This window comes from Triticum dicoccoides, chromosome 3A (genome assembly GCF_002162155.2).
Source record: "Triticum dicoccoides isolate Atlit2015 ecotype Zavitan chromosome 3A, WEW_v2.0, whole genome shotgun sequence".
Classification (NCBI taxonomy): Eukaryota; Viridiplantae; Streptophyta; class Magnoliopsida; order Poales; family Poaceae; genus Triticum; species Triticum dicoccoides.
In genome coordinates, this window is record NC_041384.1 from 649,620,373 (window position 1) to 649,634,317 (window position 13,945).

Below are 13,945 nucleotides of genomic sequence, written 5' to 3' on the forward strand. Positions count from 1 at the left end.
TTGGATTTATTTCTATTCAGGAAATTCCAGAAAATTGCTTAAACTTCTAAAATTCATAGAAATTCAACCATAACTCCAAATCAAATAAATTATATATGCAAAATGATCAGAAAAATCCAAGGAATCTGAATATGGCATTTGCATGCATGTTTGAACAACTTAACCTCACTGTTTAGTCCAAAACATGATAATGCACTATTTGAATTCATAGTTTGAATTTGAATTTGAACCTAGTGTTCAAACCAACTCCATTTAACTTGTTGCTAGTTGCATTAGCTCAATCAACAGCATATTGCCATGTCATGATCATGCATCATATTGTTGCATCGCATTGATTGTGTTCTTCCTTGTTTGCCGGTATTTGTCCCCTCTCGGTAGACGCTGCTCCGACGATGTGATCGTTGACACTGATGAAGACTCAATGTTATCTTCAGAAGTGCCAGGCAAGCAAAACCCCCTTGTTCATTCCGATACAATCCCACTCTCTTGCTCCTGCTCTCTTTTACTGCATTAGGACAACACCGATTCAACTGTTACATGCTGCGGTAGTTGAACCCTTTCCTTTGCATGACCTGTCATTGCCACAGTAAATAGATGAAACCCACTATCATGAGTAGGAGTTGTTTGAGCCCTGTTGTGCCTACTCATTCATGCTTGTTTGTCATGCCTGCTACTGCTTAGAGTTGAGTCAGGTCTGATTCATCGGGGATGAATTGGAATGTGGTGAACATGTCCTACCGTTGAGAGCTAAGTGTGTGAACACGATTTGGTAAAGGTAGCGGTGAGAGGCCATGTAGGAGTACATGGTGGGTTGTCTCATTTCAGCCGTCTCTGTGTTTGTGATCCATGAACAGTTACTACCACACATTGGGTTCCGGTAACTCGACCCCTCTCGACTTATTAATCCACTCGGTCTCTGTCCAAGAGTTGCAACTAGTTTCTGGTGTTTGTAGGTAGTGTTAGTAGTCTACCAAGTGGCACCCGGTATAGGTGGGCTTGGGACAGACTAGGCACAGTGGCCCGGTGTACCAAGTGGCACCCGGATGGTGGGCTTGGGAACCCTGTACACATCATTTGGGGCCGTGAGCGACACCCGGCCGGATCTCCTTGCGGATGGAACCCGAATAGGCGATAAACCTGGACTAGAGACTTGTTGGTTAGTCAGGTCGTGGCCGACTCCCTCGCCCGGCTTCCGCTTGAAGGTTGCCGAGGTACATGACGTGTACAGGGCGATAAGTGGCGAGAGCGTGTGTGAAGAAGTACACCCCTGCAGGGTTATCATTATCTATTCGAATAGCCGAATTCCTCGGATATGGAAACTTGGACCCCTTGCATAGTTCATAGACAAGTGAAAGTGGATACTCTAAAACTCGCAAGATAAGCGTGAGTGCTATGGATGGCCTTCTCGTAGGGAGACAGGAGCGGATCCATAGTGGTGTATTGATATGGTGAATTTGTGGACTCGTGTGCGCCACCTCAAAAGAGTTACTTGCAGTCGTAGTTCAGGTTAGCCACTGAGTCAAAGCTGGCTTGCTGCAGTTAAACTCCACCACCCCTTTGTTGACACTGATGCATATGTAGCTAGTTTTGATGTAAGTCTTGCTGGGTACATTTGTACTCACGTTTGCTTAATTTATGTTTTGCAGAGAGACTTCAGTCTCGCTAGTAGTTCCGCTTGGACTTCGATGTTTAGCTTGTTACCTCAGCTACGATCTTGTGCCCTCGGCAGGATCTGGTAGATAGTCAGGCTTCTCATCCTTTTTCATTTGTAGATGTCTGTACTCAGACATGTTAAGCTTCCGCGTGTGCTTTGACTTGTATGCTCTGAATGTTGGGTCATGAGACCCATGTTTATAATATCTCGCTCCTCGGAGCCTAATGAATAAATACTTTGAGTCGTAGAGTTATGTTGTGATGCCATGTTGTATTTACACATATCGAGCATATTGTGTGTATGATTTAAATGCTTGGTATGTGTGGGATCCGACAATCTAGTTGTTTATCCTTCGAAGCCTCTCTTATGGGGAAATGTAGTCTAGTGCTTTCATGAGCCATAGTAGTCCGCTACAGCCCGGTTCACCGGAGTCCTGCTAGCCCAGCACTACTGCTCAGGACACTTGACTGGCCGGCATGTGTTTCACTTCGTTCCTGTGTCTGTCCCTTCGGGGAAATGTCACGCGGTGACATCTGAAGTCCTGTTAGCCCAGTGCTATAGCCCGGATTCGCACATTGCTGACCGACATACTCGAAGTTGATTCATGTATGCCTGTCCCCATGGGTTAGGGCCGCTTTGGGTTCACGACTAGCCATGTCGGCCCAGGTTCTCTGTCATATGGATGCTAGTGACACTATCATATACGTGAGCCAAAAGGCGCAAACGGTCCTGGGCCATGGTAAGGTGACACCCGTGGGAATACCGTGCGTGAGGCCGCAAAGTGATATGAGGTGTTACCGGCTAGATCGATGTGACTTGGAATCGGGGTCCTGAAAGCTTTGGTATCAGAGCCTGACTGCCTGTAGGATTACTAAGCCAAACTGGTCGAAGTTGTGTCTAGAAATGCTTTAGTTATATAAGGGAATTGATTGTGCAAGGGAACGTAAGGCTCTTTTTACTCCTTATCCTCATGACCTTCTGATCTGAGTCATCTTATCTTTTTCTACGGGGTTAAGAACTAGGCTTCACTTCTATCTCTCAGGAAGACGTGTTACTAAACTGTAGTTGCCTAGGAATGTTGAGTTTAAGCCTCAGTCTGGCTCCTACTACTTTCATATGTTCATAGCTAGCCTCAGAACCTTGATATTGTGATGTTGAGTGGTTATGCCACCATTTTGCAGGATGTCTCAAATCATTTTGAGCATTTACAGCCGTTATGCTGTCCGAGTCATCCCAGGTTTCTAAATAGTCCGATGCATTTGCAAATCCCTTCCTCCCGTTCTCGATGTTCTTTGGGCCAGATTAATCACACTAACCAGTGTGTTGAGGTATTCCATTGCCTCGATATATATGTTGGAACTATTTTTGTGATGCTAGGGTATCTTAGAGTACCACCCAGTAATCTAGCAATGCTTTATATTCCCAGTGTGATGATTTTGGCCACCATTCTCGAGAGCATCCCGCGATGCTACTTAGTAGTAGGTATTCTACTCTTGGGTTATTGACCCAAGATTCACCCTACTTGCTTCATGTTGATAGTATTGCTAGTTCCTTTAGGATATTAGTAACCTTTGTGATAGTCCTCGAGGTCCGTGGTATTTCCTTCTTCCAAATACCATGAACCATTAAGGCAGAAGTTCTTTGAACCAAAAGATCACCATTAGAGTACTCCTGAGGAGTTCTCCATTCATAATTGTGATTCTGCTAGTTCTACCTTTCTGCATGGGTTATCCGGAAGAAACCTGTTGAACTTGGTTCGATATACTAATCTATGCATCCACAACTCAGAAAATTATATGTTCCCTTGAGTTGTCCCTCTTTAGTTGTTTTCTGACTCTCGTCTATCAACTGATAGTCGGGAGTAGTTGTGCGATCGTGTTCATCGATGCCTGCTATTCTTGTGGTCCGTCAAGCCATTCTATTCCAGAATGACTAGGAGAAACAAACTCCAGTACCTTATCCATATCTAGGATTGGGTCGAAGTAGTTGTATTCCATGGATCAAAATTCCAACCCAGCTTTTGCTCTGTTCTACCTTGGAGTGTTACCATATTTATGTCAAGAATGTCATGGGAATTGCACCACCTCTTATGAATTTTTGACGCAGTGATACTCTTGCCATCATTTTTCATTCCTCGGTCCCGTGTTGTCGCAACCGGAATGCTGGCAAGTGAACTATGATGTGTGAAATAAATACTCCTAGCAACTCCGCTGCTTGGTAGTTAATGGACATTAATATCATTCTTAGTGTGCTGATTATTGAATCATCACCCTAAGGTTGATCGTGCTACCTAGTCCATATTTCCGGGTGCACTCATTGACCAAGGAGTTAGGATTGTGACAATCCCTCGCTCCTTGATCATATCGTCTTGCCTAAAAAGCAAGATTGTTCTCGAGCTTAATAACATATCGGTGGTTCGTGATTTTTCGAATATCTTCTCGGAAGTATTACCCGATTGTCACCTGACCGCTATGTTTAGTTCGTGATCATGTTGGTTTTCCTCCAAACCACCCATTCTCCAAGAATCTGTGTTGGATACCCTGAGCTAGTTGGTTAAGCTAAACAACAACTTGGAGAGTTGGAAGATGAAAGCTTGTCCGACTTAGTTCATCACTAAGGGATATCCTTGTGCGTGTGTGTGTGTTGAAGAAAGATGATATCTTCATCGACTAATCCCCGTGATCAGCTATTGAATCTATTATCTTGTCCAAACCTTGATTTGAGTGTGGGCTATCGTCAAATCAAATCAGAACCAACAATGTTCGTAATGTTGTCTTAATTGCGGTTGTCCCTCGAGCATACACCATTATATTTTTCGGGTCTGACCAATGCTATCACCTTGTTCATATGATTGTGGAATTCCATTTATATGGAAACCTAGATGAATTGTTGTTGAGCCCATCGACAACATCCTTGTCTTCTCCATGATTTTGTTGGATATCAAGATAGTGTTGGAAACTTTTGTAAGCATTATCTTCATGTCCCGTTCATGAAATACATGTTTGGTGTAAGAAGTGATTTTCTCCAAGTTCACATGCATTAGGTGCAAGTTGCCGCCGTGAATTAGAGAAAGATTGTTTTTGTTTCCTTTGGAATCGTCCCAAGTCAGTCATGTACATGCGAAGTATTCTATGGTCTGATAGACTGATCATCTTCATTCTATACGTATCCCTAGCACACCAAGCCACTGATTGATTTGTTCAAGGAGAAGAAGTTCCATCTTAAGAATCATGACTTATGTTAGGACTTTGTTATCCTCGATAATGGTTCCCCACCAGAACTCGGTAGTGTTTTATTATAAGACTACTATGTGGTCATACTTGTCTGGGACGAACGTGTTCACATGTTGTAGCAGAACCAGCTCATGTTTTGGAGCTTTCTATCGCAGTTCATTCCCCGAGAATCTCGCAACGTCGTCTCGTTGATTTGTGTTGCAAACTTTCATTTTCCTTTCTAGACTCGATGAGTCTGGAATATCCTGACACCAACCAGATCTGAATCTCAGGTAGATATGATGGTTGGAGCATTTTCCAAGAACTATAATATTGGTCCCTTGGTAACCGGTAAAGTGGATGTCGTGGCCAACACATCCAGCCGGAAGACCTATTATTGTAGTATCTCGATAGAAGAAAGTTGGCCACCTCCCCATGTGGATTTCGTAGGATTTACCTCCGTAGTTAACCCTTACGGATTCTTGTGCTCCCGAAGTCCGACATTTTACTTGATGTCCTAAATACCAAACCATATCAATAAATGGGTTATCCTAGCACATCAAGGAGAACATTAGAAGCGGAGTGCTAAATGTCTCTCGGTCGATCATCCAGATTTTTTTTCCTTGGCCTCGCTAAGGTGAAATCTGAGAAAGTGTTATCTTCCTTTGCATCTACATCATCCATCACCATTCATCATGGTGGTATGTTGTGTTGCCAGGATCCTTGACACGGATATTGGTAAAACCTTGATGAATATGGAGATGCTCAAGTTCTTGAGAGCATGCGCAAGCACTAGGTTTTACCGTTGGCGTTAACTGGGATTTGCTTCCAGTTTCCTCGGTTATGTTATAACCTTTTCAAACAGTGGACTCACTCTCGACTGTTGAGTTCTTCCCCAGTTACCAGAATCATTCCCAACATTTGCATTTTGTTCCCAGCTTGCACCTCAGTAGTTGTTGTTCAGGATCATCTTCAAAAGTGGACTTACCATGGGTCCCATCCATTTCTGATGATAAGCAAAATCATCCATTGTGTTGTCTTCAACAAGGGAGTCCACATCATCCTTTCTAGTCCAAGTATGTCATTCTTTTGAACTCCTTCAAATGATCGATTGTGATTGCCTTAGGCTGGTATAAAGAGTTTCAATGATCTTCGAATCAAAAGTAATTCTTTTTGCCACTTAAGGGAATAATTCTACGAGTCACCTTCCTCGAGGTATCACGTTATGAATCATGGCAAATATCTCCTTGCTACTTTGAAATTCATGCTCCATCTTATTCGAGTGTGGAATTGTTGCCTACCTAGTGAACCTTCGCCATCCGTTTCACTCTATCCCTCTAGGTGTATGCCTCGTGTCTCAGCTCGAGAGATGTTACTATGTCTCATTCCATGAGTTGATCTTGTGATCGTTAAGATGATCCTAAGTTGCTCGAACCTCAAGAAGGTCGATTCTTCTTAAATTCTCCCTTTGCACTCGTTGTCATGTTGGATGTAGTTCTCAAAGCAAGACGTCGAGATCAAGGTGATGCAATGAATCAACATCCTCGAGAAAGACATCTGGATCGTGAAGATTGTGATAGTTTGTGTCCCTCTGTCTTCTTACCTCATGACTTGAATCTCGGGACGAGATTCTTGTTTAGTAGGGGTGAGCTGTCACATCCCTAGCTTCTGGTGTTGCCTAGTGTTTGCATCTTGCTTGCATCATGTTTAAATTTCTGAAACTTGAAATGAGGATTGTTGAAACCTCAGAAATCTGATTAAAAGAAGGGCAAGCACCCTTTAAATAGCATTCTGTGAATCCAAAATGCCCTAAAAATAGTTTTGTGAATTTTGGCAAGAGTTATATATCAAACCAAAATTTTGGAACATTTTTAAGGAATTATTTGGTCTCTGAATTTAAATCAATAATCTATTTGAATTTGGGGATATATTCATAATATATAATGAATATATTTTCAAATGCTTTGAAATGTTTTATATACTTTTGTAATAGTCCAGAGAGGTAACATAAAATATCTTAGAGTGTTTTGGCACTGTTTTGAATTCATTTTGAATTTTGAATCAGTGGCAAAATGTATAAATAAAAACAAAACAAACAGAAAATACAAAAGGCAGGGCCTTACCTGACTTACCTACCTGGCCACCTACATGTAGCAGCAGCCCACCAAGGGCAGCGATGTCTTCTTCCTCCTGCCAGGAGGAGAAGCAGCTGCGTGCGGCGTGCACAGCCACCCGTGGCCACCTCCTGCCTCCCTGCTGGCCTCTCCGGCGCCTCAGAGACGCCACGCAGCACCCTGGCTCACTCCCTCACTCCCCCCATCTCTCTGGTGCCTCTCTCCCTCTCTAGCCCTACTCCACGCGCAACCCGAGCACCACCGAGAGCACGCCGCAGCCGTACGCGTAGCCACCATTGATGAACCACCGCCCCGGCGTGTTCCAAAGCTCCGCCAACGAGTACTACTTCACCAGATAAAAGATCAAGACCTCGGACGCCCTCAAGCGACGCCATCGGGCTCGCCTTCATTGCCTCTGCCCGATGCTCGCCATCGTGGATTCACGGCCTCCAGTGCGTCCCCGCCCTTACCGCTGGCTCCGTCCGAAGCGCTGTGAGCTTCCGCGTCGAACCCGTCTCCTCCCTCTCTCGATTATGCTCTCTAGCTCCGTTCCCCATCTCCGCCGAAGCTTGCCGCCGCCGCGAATGTCACTTTCGTTGTTACGGTCGGCCAACGCCGCATATGAGCACCCGGTCGAGTTCCTGCTGCCCCGTAGCTTCTGCCCGTGCACTTCGTTCGCTCTAAATCGAGCTGCAGCCCCGCGCCCGCAACCAGCCGAGCTCCGGCCACCGCCCAGCTCACTGCCGTCGCTGCCACCGGCCACCCCAGCTCGCCCCGCGTGCTTCAGAAGATGCGCCGCACCTCCAGCTCGCCGTAGCCGCAAACCACGCATGAAACGGTGCTCCGTACCACCGTCCCGAGCAACTCCGGCGAGTTTCGGCCGTTGTTGTGGTCGCCGGCGTCAACCGCTGACGTGGCAGATTATATTAGTACTAATTATGTTATTAGTCTAACCCTATGACACTGACAGCTGAGCCCCATCGTCTAATTAAACTTAGTTTACTTTCTGTTTAAGTTTAACTAACCACGGTGGGCCCACGCGTCAACTTTGACCATGCTGACGAGGCAGTTGACTGGGCCCACACGTCAGCGACCCTAACCAGCACTGGTTCACTGACTAGTGGACCCCACTGGTTAGGTTTGACCCGGGGCAGCCCTGTTGACCTGCTGAGGTCAGCATGACATAATGCTGATGCAATAATGTAATTTCTGGATTTATTTCTATTTAGGAAATTCCAGAAAATTGCTTAAACTTCTAAAATTCATAGAAATTCAACCATAACTCCAAATCAAATAAATTATATATGAAAAATGATCAGAAAAATCCAAGGAATCTGAATATGGCATTTGCATGCATGTTTGAACAACTTAACCTCACTGTTTAGTCCAAAACATGATAATGCACTATTTGAATTCATAGTTTGAATTTGAATTTGAACCTAGTGTTCAAACCAACTCCATTTAACTTGTTGCTAGTTGCATTAGCTCAATCAATAACATATTGCCATGTCATGATCATGCATCATATTGTTGCATCGCATTGATTGTGTTCTTCCTTGTTTGCCGGTATTTGTCCCCTCTCGGTAGACGCTACTCCGACGATGTGATCGTTGACACTGATGAAGACTCAATGTTATCTTCAGAAGTGCCAGGAAAGCAAAACCCCCTTGTTCATTCCGATTCAATCCCACTCTCTTGCTCCTGCTCTCTTTTACTGCATTAGGACAACACCGATTCAACTGTTACATGCTGCGATAATTGAACCCTTTCCTTTGCATGACCTGTCATTGCCACAGTAAATAGATGAAACCTACTAGCATGAGTAGGAGTCGTTTGAGCCCTGTTGTGCCTACTCATTCATGCTTGTTTGTCATGCCTGCTACTGCTTAGAGTTGAGTCAGGTCTGATTCATCGGGGATGAATTGGAATGTGGTGAACATGTCCTACCATTGAGAGCTAAGTGTGTGAACGCGATTTGGTAAAGGTAGCGGTGAGAGGCCATGTAGGAGTACATGGTGGGTTGTCTCATTTTAGCCGTCCTTAGGAACTGAGTTCTGTGTTTGTGATCCATGAACAGTTACTACCACACATTGGGTTCCGGTAACTCGACCCCTCTCGACTTATTAATCCACTCGATCTCTGTCCAGGAGTTGTAACTAGTTTCTGGTGTTTGTAGGTAGTGTTAATAGTCTACCAAGTGGCACCCGGTATAGGTGGGCTTGAGACAGACTAGGCACAGTGGCCCGGTGTACCAAGTGGCACACGGATGGTGGGCTTGGGAACCCTGTACACATCATTTGGGGCCGTGAGCGACACCCGGCCGGATCTCCTTGCGGATGGAACCCGAATAGGCGATAAACCTGGACTAGAGACTTGTTGGTTAGTCAGGTCGTGGCCGACTCCCTCGCCCGGCTTCCGCTTGAAGGTTGCCGAGGTACATGACGTGTACAGGGCGATAAGTGGCGAGAGCGTGTGTGAAGAAGTACACCCCTGCAGGGTTATCATTATCTATTCGAATAGCCGGATTCCTCGGATATGGAAACTTGGACCCCTTGCATAGTTCATAGACAAGTGAAAGTGGATACTCTAAAACTCGCAAGATAAGCGTGAGTGCTATGGATGGCCTTCTCGTAGGGAGACAGGAGCGGATCCATAGTGGTGTATTGATATGGTGAATTTGTGGACTCGTGTGCGCCACCTCAAAAGAGTTACTTGCAGTCATAGTTCAGGTTAGCCACTGAGTCAAAGCTGGCTTGCTGCAGTTAAACTCCACCACCCCTTTGTTGATACTGATGCATATGTAGCTAGTTCTGATGTAAGTCTTGCTGGGTACATTTGTACTCACGTTTGCTTAATTTATGTTTTGCAGAGAGACTTCAGTCTCACTAGTAGTTTCGCTTGGACTTCGACGTTTAGCTTGTTACCTCAGCTACGATCTTGTGCCCTCGGCAGGATCTGGTAGATAGTCAGGCTTCTCAGCCTTTTTCATTTGTAGATGTCTGTACTCAGACATGTTAAGCTTCCGCGTGTGCTTTGACTTGTATGCTCTGAATGTTGGGTCATGAGACCCATGTTTGTAATATCTCGCTCCTCGGAGCCTAATGAATAAATACTTTGAGTCGTAGAGTTATGTTGTGATGTCATGTTGTATTTACACATATCGAGCATATTGTGTGTATGATTGAAATGCTTGATATGTGTGGGATCCGACAATCTAGTTGTTTATCCTTGGCAGCCTCTCTTATGGGGAAATGTAGTCTAGTGCTTTCATGAGCCATAGTAGTCCGCTACAGCCCGGTTCACCGGAGTCCTGCTAGCCTAGCACTACTGCTCAGGACACTTATTACTCGCCGGCTAGAACGATCGTATGGGATCGGCGGGCGAGCGGCAAATAGGAGGGAGAGGCAGCGGTGGCAAGGGAGGGAGAGGCAGCGGCGGCAAGGGAGGCCGCGGCTGCGGGGGAGCAGCGGCCGGCGTGGGGGAGCGTTCGAACGCCGGCAGCTGGGCGGCGGCAACCGGCGCGGGAGGCGCACAGGTGGCGGCGGCGGCGGCGGCGCGAAGGAGGCGCGCGGCGGCTGGGCGGCGGCGACCTGCGCGCAGGTGCCGGCGGCGGCGGTGGCGCGAAGGAGGTGCGCGGCGGCGGCGGCGACGGCGGAAGGCTAGGGTTAGAACCCAGAAACTGATACCATGTAGAATATGTGAATTGCACGATGTATTGCTCTCGTGCATATGCACGTATATATGATGTACAACGGTGGGCCACGAACCTCAACTATACAAAGAACTAGGAGGCGGATTCAGTACACACTATGCACATAACATATATACTCAACAGCTGCCCAGGCTGCTCCGGCCATTCTCCACTAAGTAGTTCACATAAAACATGATTAGTATCACTAATTACCGGGACAAATGCTGGACAACGTCACTGTATGTGGGCTTTGCCTCGGCTCCTTGAGTTGGCTGGCTAGTCGCCAACAAAAAAAATGTTGGGCATGTGGACCTCTGCTTCTCACCAGCAAGTTTTAAAACCAGGACATCATTCTCTTTTTTTTTTTTTGAGGGTAGGGACATCATTCTCTTGGTGGATCGCTGAAATTGACTGGCTACGATGACCACTGACACGTTAACATCAGCTGAAATCACACCAGTGCATTTCTCCTCTCTTTTTCAAAACCTTTTTCGAGCATTTTTTTTATTTCTCCTCTTCTTTTTTAAACCTTTTTCCAGCATTTTTTTTCATTTCTCCTTTTTTTTTTACTTTTAAACCTATTTTTAGCAGTGCTGGTGCAAACGAGAAAGAATCCGGTTCCATTCCATTCCCTCCCTTCCCTTCCTCCCCACCAGACGATAGAATCCAATGGGAAGAATCCGGGTGTCCCCGCGCGACACACCACCCCTTCCTCGCCCCGAATCTTCCCTTTCCTTTCCCCACCCCACACGGCGCAACAGAACCAAGCGCTCGCCTCCAAAGGCCCCAATCCTGCCGCTCACGCCCCACGAACCCATCAAACCCTAGCGTCACCACCCCCCTCGAGATGGACGGCCGGGACGCCACGGCGGACCTGCAGGAGTGGGAGCTCCTCCTCGCCTCCCCCACCGCCGCCGCGGCGCCCGGGCCGTACGCCGCCGGCGGGGAGGCGGTGGTGGAGGACGACGCCGCCGGGGCCATCAAGTACGACTACTTCGACCTCGGCTCCGACGCCAAGTACGCCAGGAGGGCGTCCCTGTCGGCGGGGGCCGAGGAGGAGGCCGGCGAGGCGAGCTGGGTGGAGCCGCACCCCGGCGCCCTCGCCTTCCCCGCCCGCGACCGCGCCGCGCTCTGGTCCGACTCGTCGTCGGACGGGGAGCGGCGCGAGGACGCCGAGGCCACCGAGCCGCTGGTGGAGACGCCCCGGGAGGCGGCGGGGGTGGACGAGGGGGCGGTGGCGAAGGGAGGGCCCGCGGCGGCGGCGGCGCGGTGGTGGAGGCTGCCCGTGGAGGTGCTGCGGCTGTGGGCGGCGCGCGCGGCGAGGAGCGCCTGGTCGGTGCCCGTCGCCGTCGCGCTGCTCGGGATCGCCGTGCTCGGCCGCCGGCTGTACCGGATGCGGCGGCAGAGCAAGGCCGTGGCGCGCGTGCGGCTCGTCCTTGACGATAAGGTCAGGCCCTTTGCCCCTTTCCGCCCCATGTCGCGTCCCAATCGCTCGATCTTGCGCCGCTGTGCTTGCGTAGGCGTCTCACTCGTGGGTCTAGTGTTGTTGAGACGCTGCGTGGTGTATCACCTTTAGAACCTGCCACTGCTGAGCTTAGCAGCAGGCAGCTGCACGACAGCCTAGGTGCCACTGACATACATGATGTAAGAATAGTGTCACCTTAAGGAGAAATTCTAGGGAAGCTCCTTGTAAAATTCGTTCTAGGAAGCTCCTTGTATTGTTTAAGCTGAAGGTAGAGCATTTCATGGATTTGCTTCCTCGCAAAAGGGAAAATAATAACTCTGGTTACTTCTGTTGCCATGTTTTGTTGTGTGCTCAGTCAGGAAATGCATGGCAGTAGCAATTATTTAAAGATGACAATAGTTAATACGCGATGCTATGTGAATTGTGGCTGACAGTTGAACTGATTGGATTATTGGATTGATGTTGTTATTGGCAGTTGACACTACTATATACCTCACCATTGCTTATCAATGTCTGAATCTGCAAAATTGCATATTTGTGTTGCCATCTTCGTTCTCGCTGAGCATTTATGTTTTCATCATCCCTGCAGAAGGCATCTCAATTCAAGGCCCAGCCGATGTTACGGCGAGCTCCGATGATAAAGCCTATGCTTCCCGGCAATGGAGTGACCCCATGGCCTGTGCTGGGGCACCTGTGAGTCTGTGAGATGTGAGATCGACATAGAGCTAGAAATACAGTTGGCTTGTGAGCATACTATGCAGTCCCCTGCAGATTTATCATACCCTACTTGAAGTGCGTACTTGTGAAAGACAAAATGATGCTTAAGTGACTCATCTAGTACATCTTTTCTGCTTGATGCTTGTAATGCACCTGTGTGTATATTTTTCTTCTGTAGCCCTGTTTTACCTATGTGCCTGAACAATGTGGCTGTGTATATTATGACACAAAGTATCTGAATATGGTTGTAGAATGGCAGTTTGAAACTGCGGCGAGCTTACTTGCAGCACCACATTCCTCTTCTTGTTTTCTTTTCTCCCTGCAAAATGGTGTTGGCGGTGAATTCAGCACACCTAGAAAGGGTAGCATTATCTACGAAATCAGCCGATGTTTCTGAATGATAATAGCCATCGATCACAAGGTCGTCGGCAGATCGTCTTTCAAATTGTCGTGTGCAGAGTAATTTCGATGATAATATGGCCTCATCTGATGAGACACGACTCAGGGAAAGAGAACAGCAGAGTCAACATGGAACTGCCGCAGACATATCGGCAGGGCCGATCGTGCTTCCAGACTAATTATTATTAGAGGAGCTTATGGGCACATTTTTCATCGAAGTGGTCGTGCCGGAGTGGTTATCGGGCATGACTAGAAATCATGTGGGCTTTGCCCGCGCAGGTTCGAATCCTGCCGACCACGATGTTTTTGCCATATCTAAAGGGTCAAAGTATAGTAGATTTGCAAGCATTTTTCCCCTTTGCTTTCTTGCAATAAAGAAATGTATATCATATATCGTGGCCATGATTTAATTTTTTTGCCATTTTTCTGTAGGGTGTAGAACTGTAAGCATTTTTCCACTTTACTTTCCTGCAACAAAGAAATGACCACCATCATCTCGACAAAAGAAAAAAGAAATGATCACCATATAAAGTTCGAATCCTGTCGACCATGATTTTTTGCCATTTCTCTAGAGGGTCAAAGTATAGTAGTTTTGCAAGCATTTTTTCCCTTTACTTCACGATTTTTTTGCCATTTTTCTGTAGGGTCAAGTTATAGTAGAATGGTAAGCATGTTTCCACTTTACTTTCCTGC

General features: G+C 47.0%; 1 protein-coding gene and 1 non-coding gene across 3 annotated transcripts; both read left to right on the top strand.

The window, feature by feature from the left end:
- The first annotated feature begins 11,337 nt into the window (after positions 1 to 11,337).
- LOC119269938 lies at positions 11,338 to 13,142 on the top strand. 2 transcript variants are annotated; one of them, XM_037551882.1, is made up of 2 exons: positions 11,338 to 12,118; positions 12,729 to 13,142. In XM_037551882.1, the coding sequence occupies exons 1-2, from the start codon at positions 11,519 to 11,521 to the stop codon at positions 12,831 to 12,833; spliced, it is 705 nt and encodes a 234-aa protein (XP_037407779.1). In that variant the 5' UTR covers positions 11,338 to 11,518; the 3' UTR covers positions 12,834 to 13,142. The 2 variants fall into 2 exon arrangements, with proteins under 2 accessions (XP_037407779.1, XP_037407778.1); XM_037551881.1 differs by having other exon boundaries at positions 11,344 to 12,118; positions 12,726 to 13,142.
- A 328-nt stretch (positions 13,143 to 13,470) lies between these two features.
- TRNAS-AGA lies at positions 13,471 to 13,552 on the top strand. The gene has a single exon. It is a non-coding gene; the product is annotated as a tRNA-Ser (tRNA).
- Positions 13,553 to 13,945: the final 393 nt, after the last annotated feature.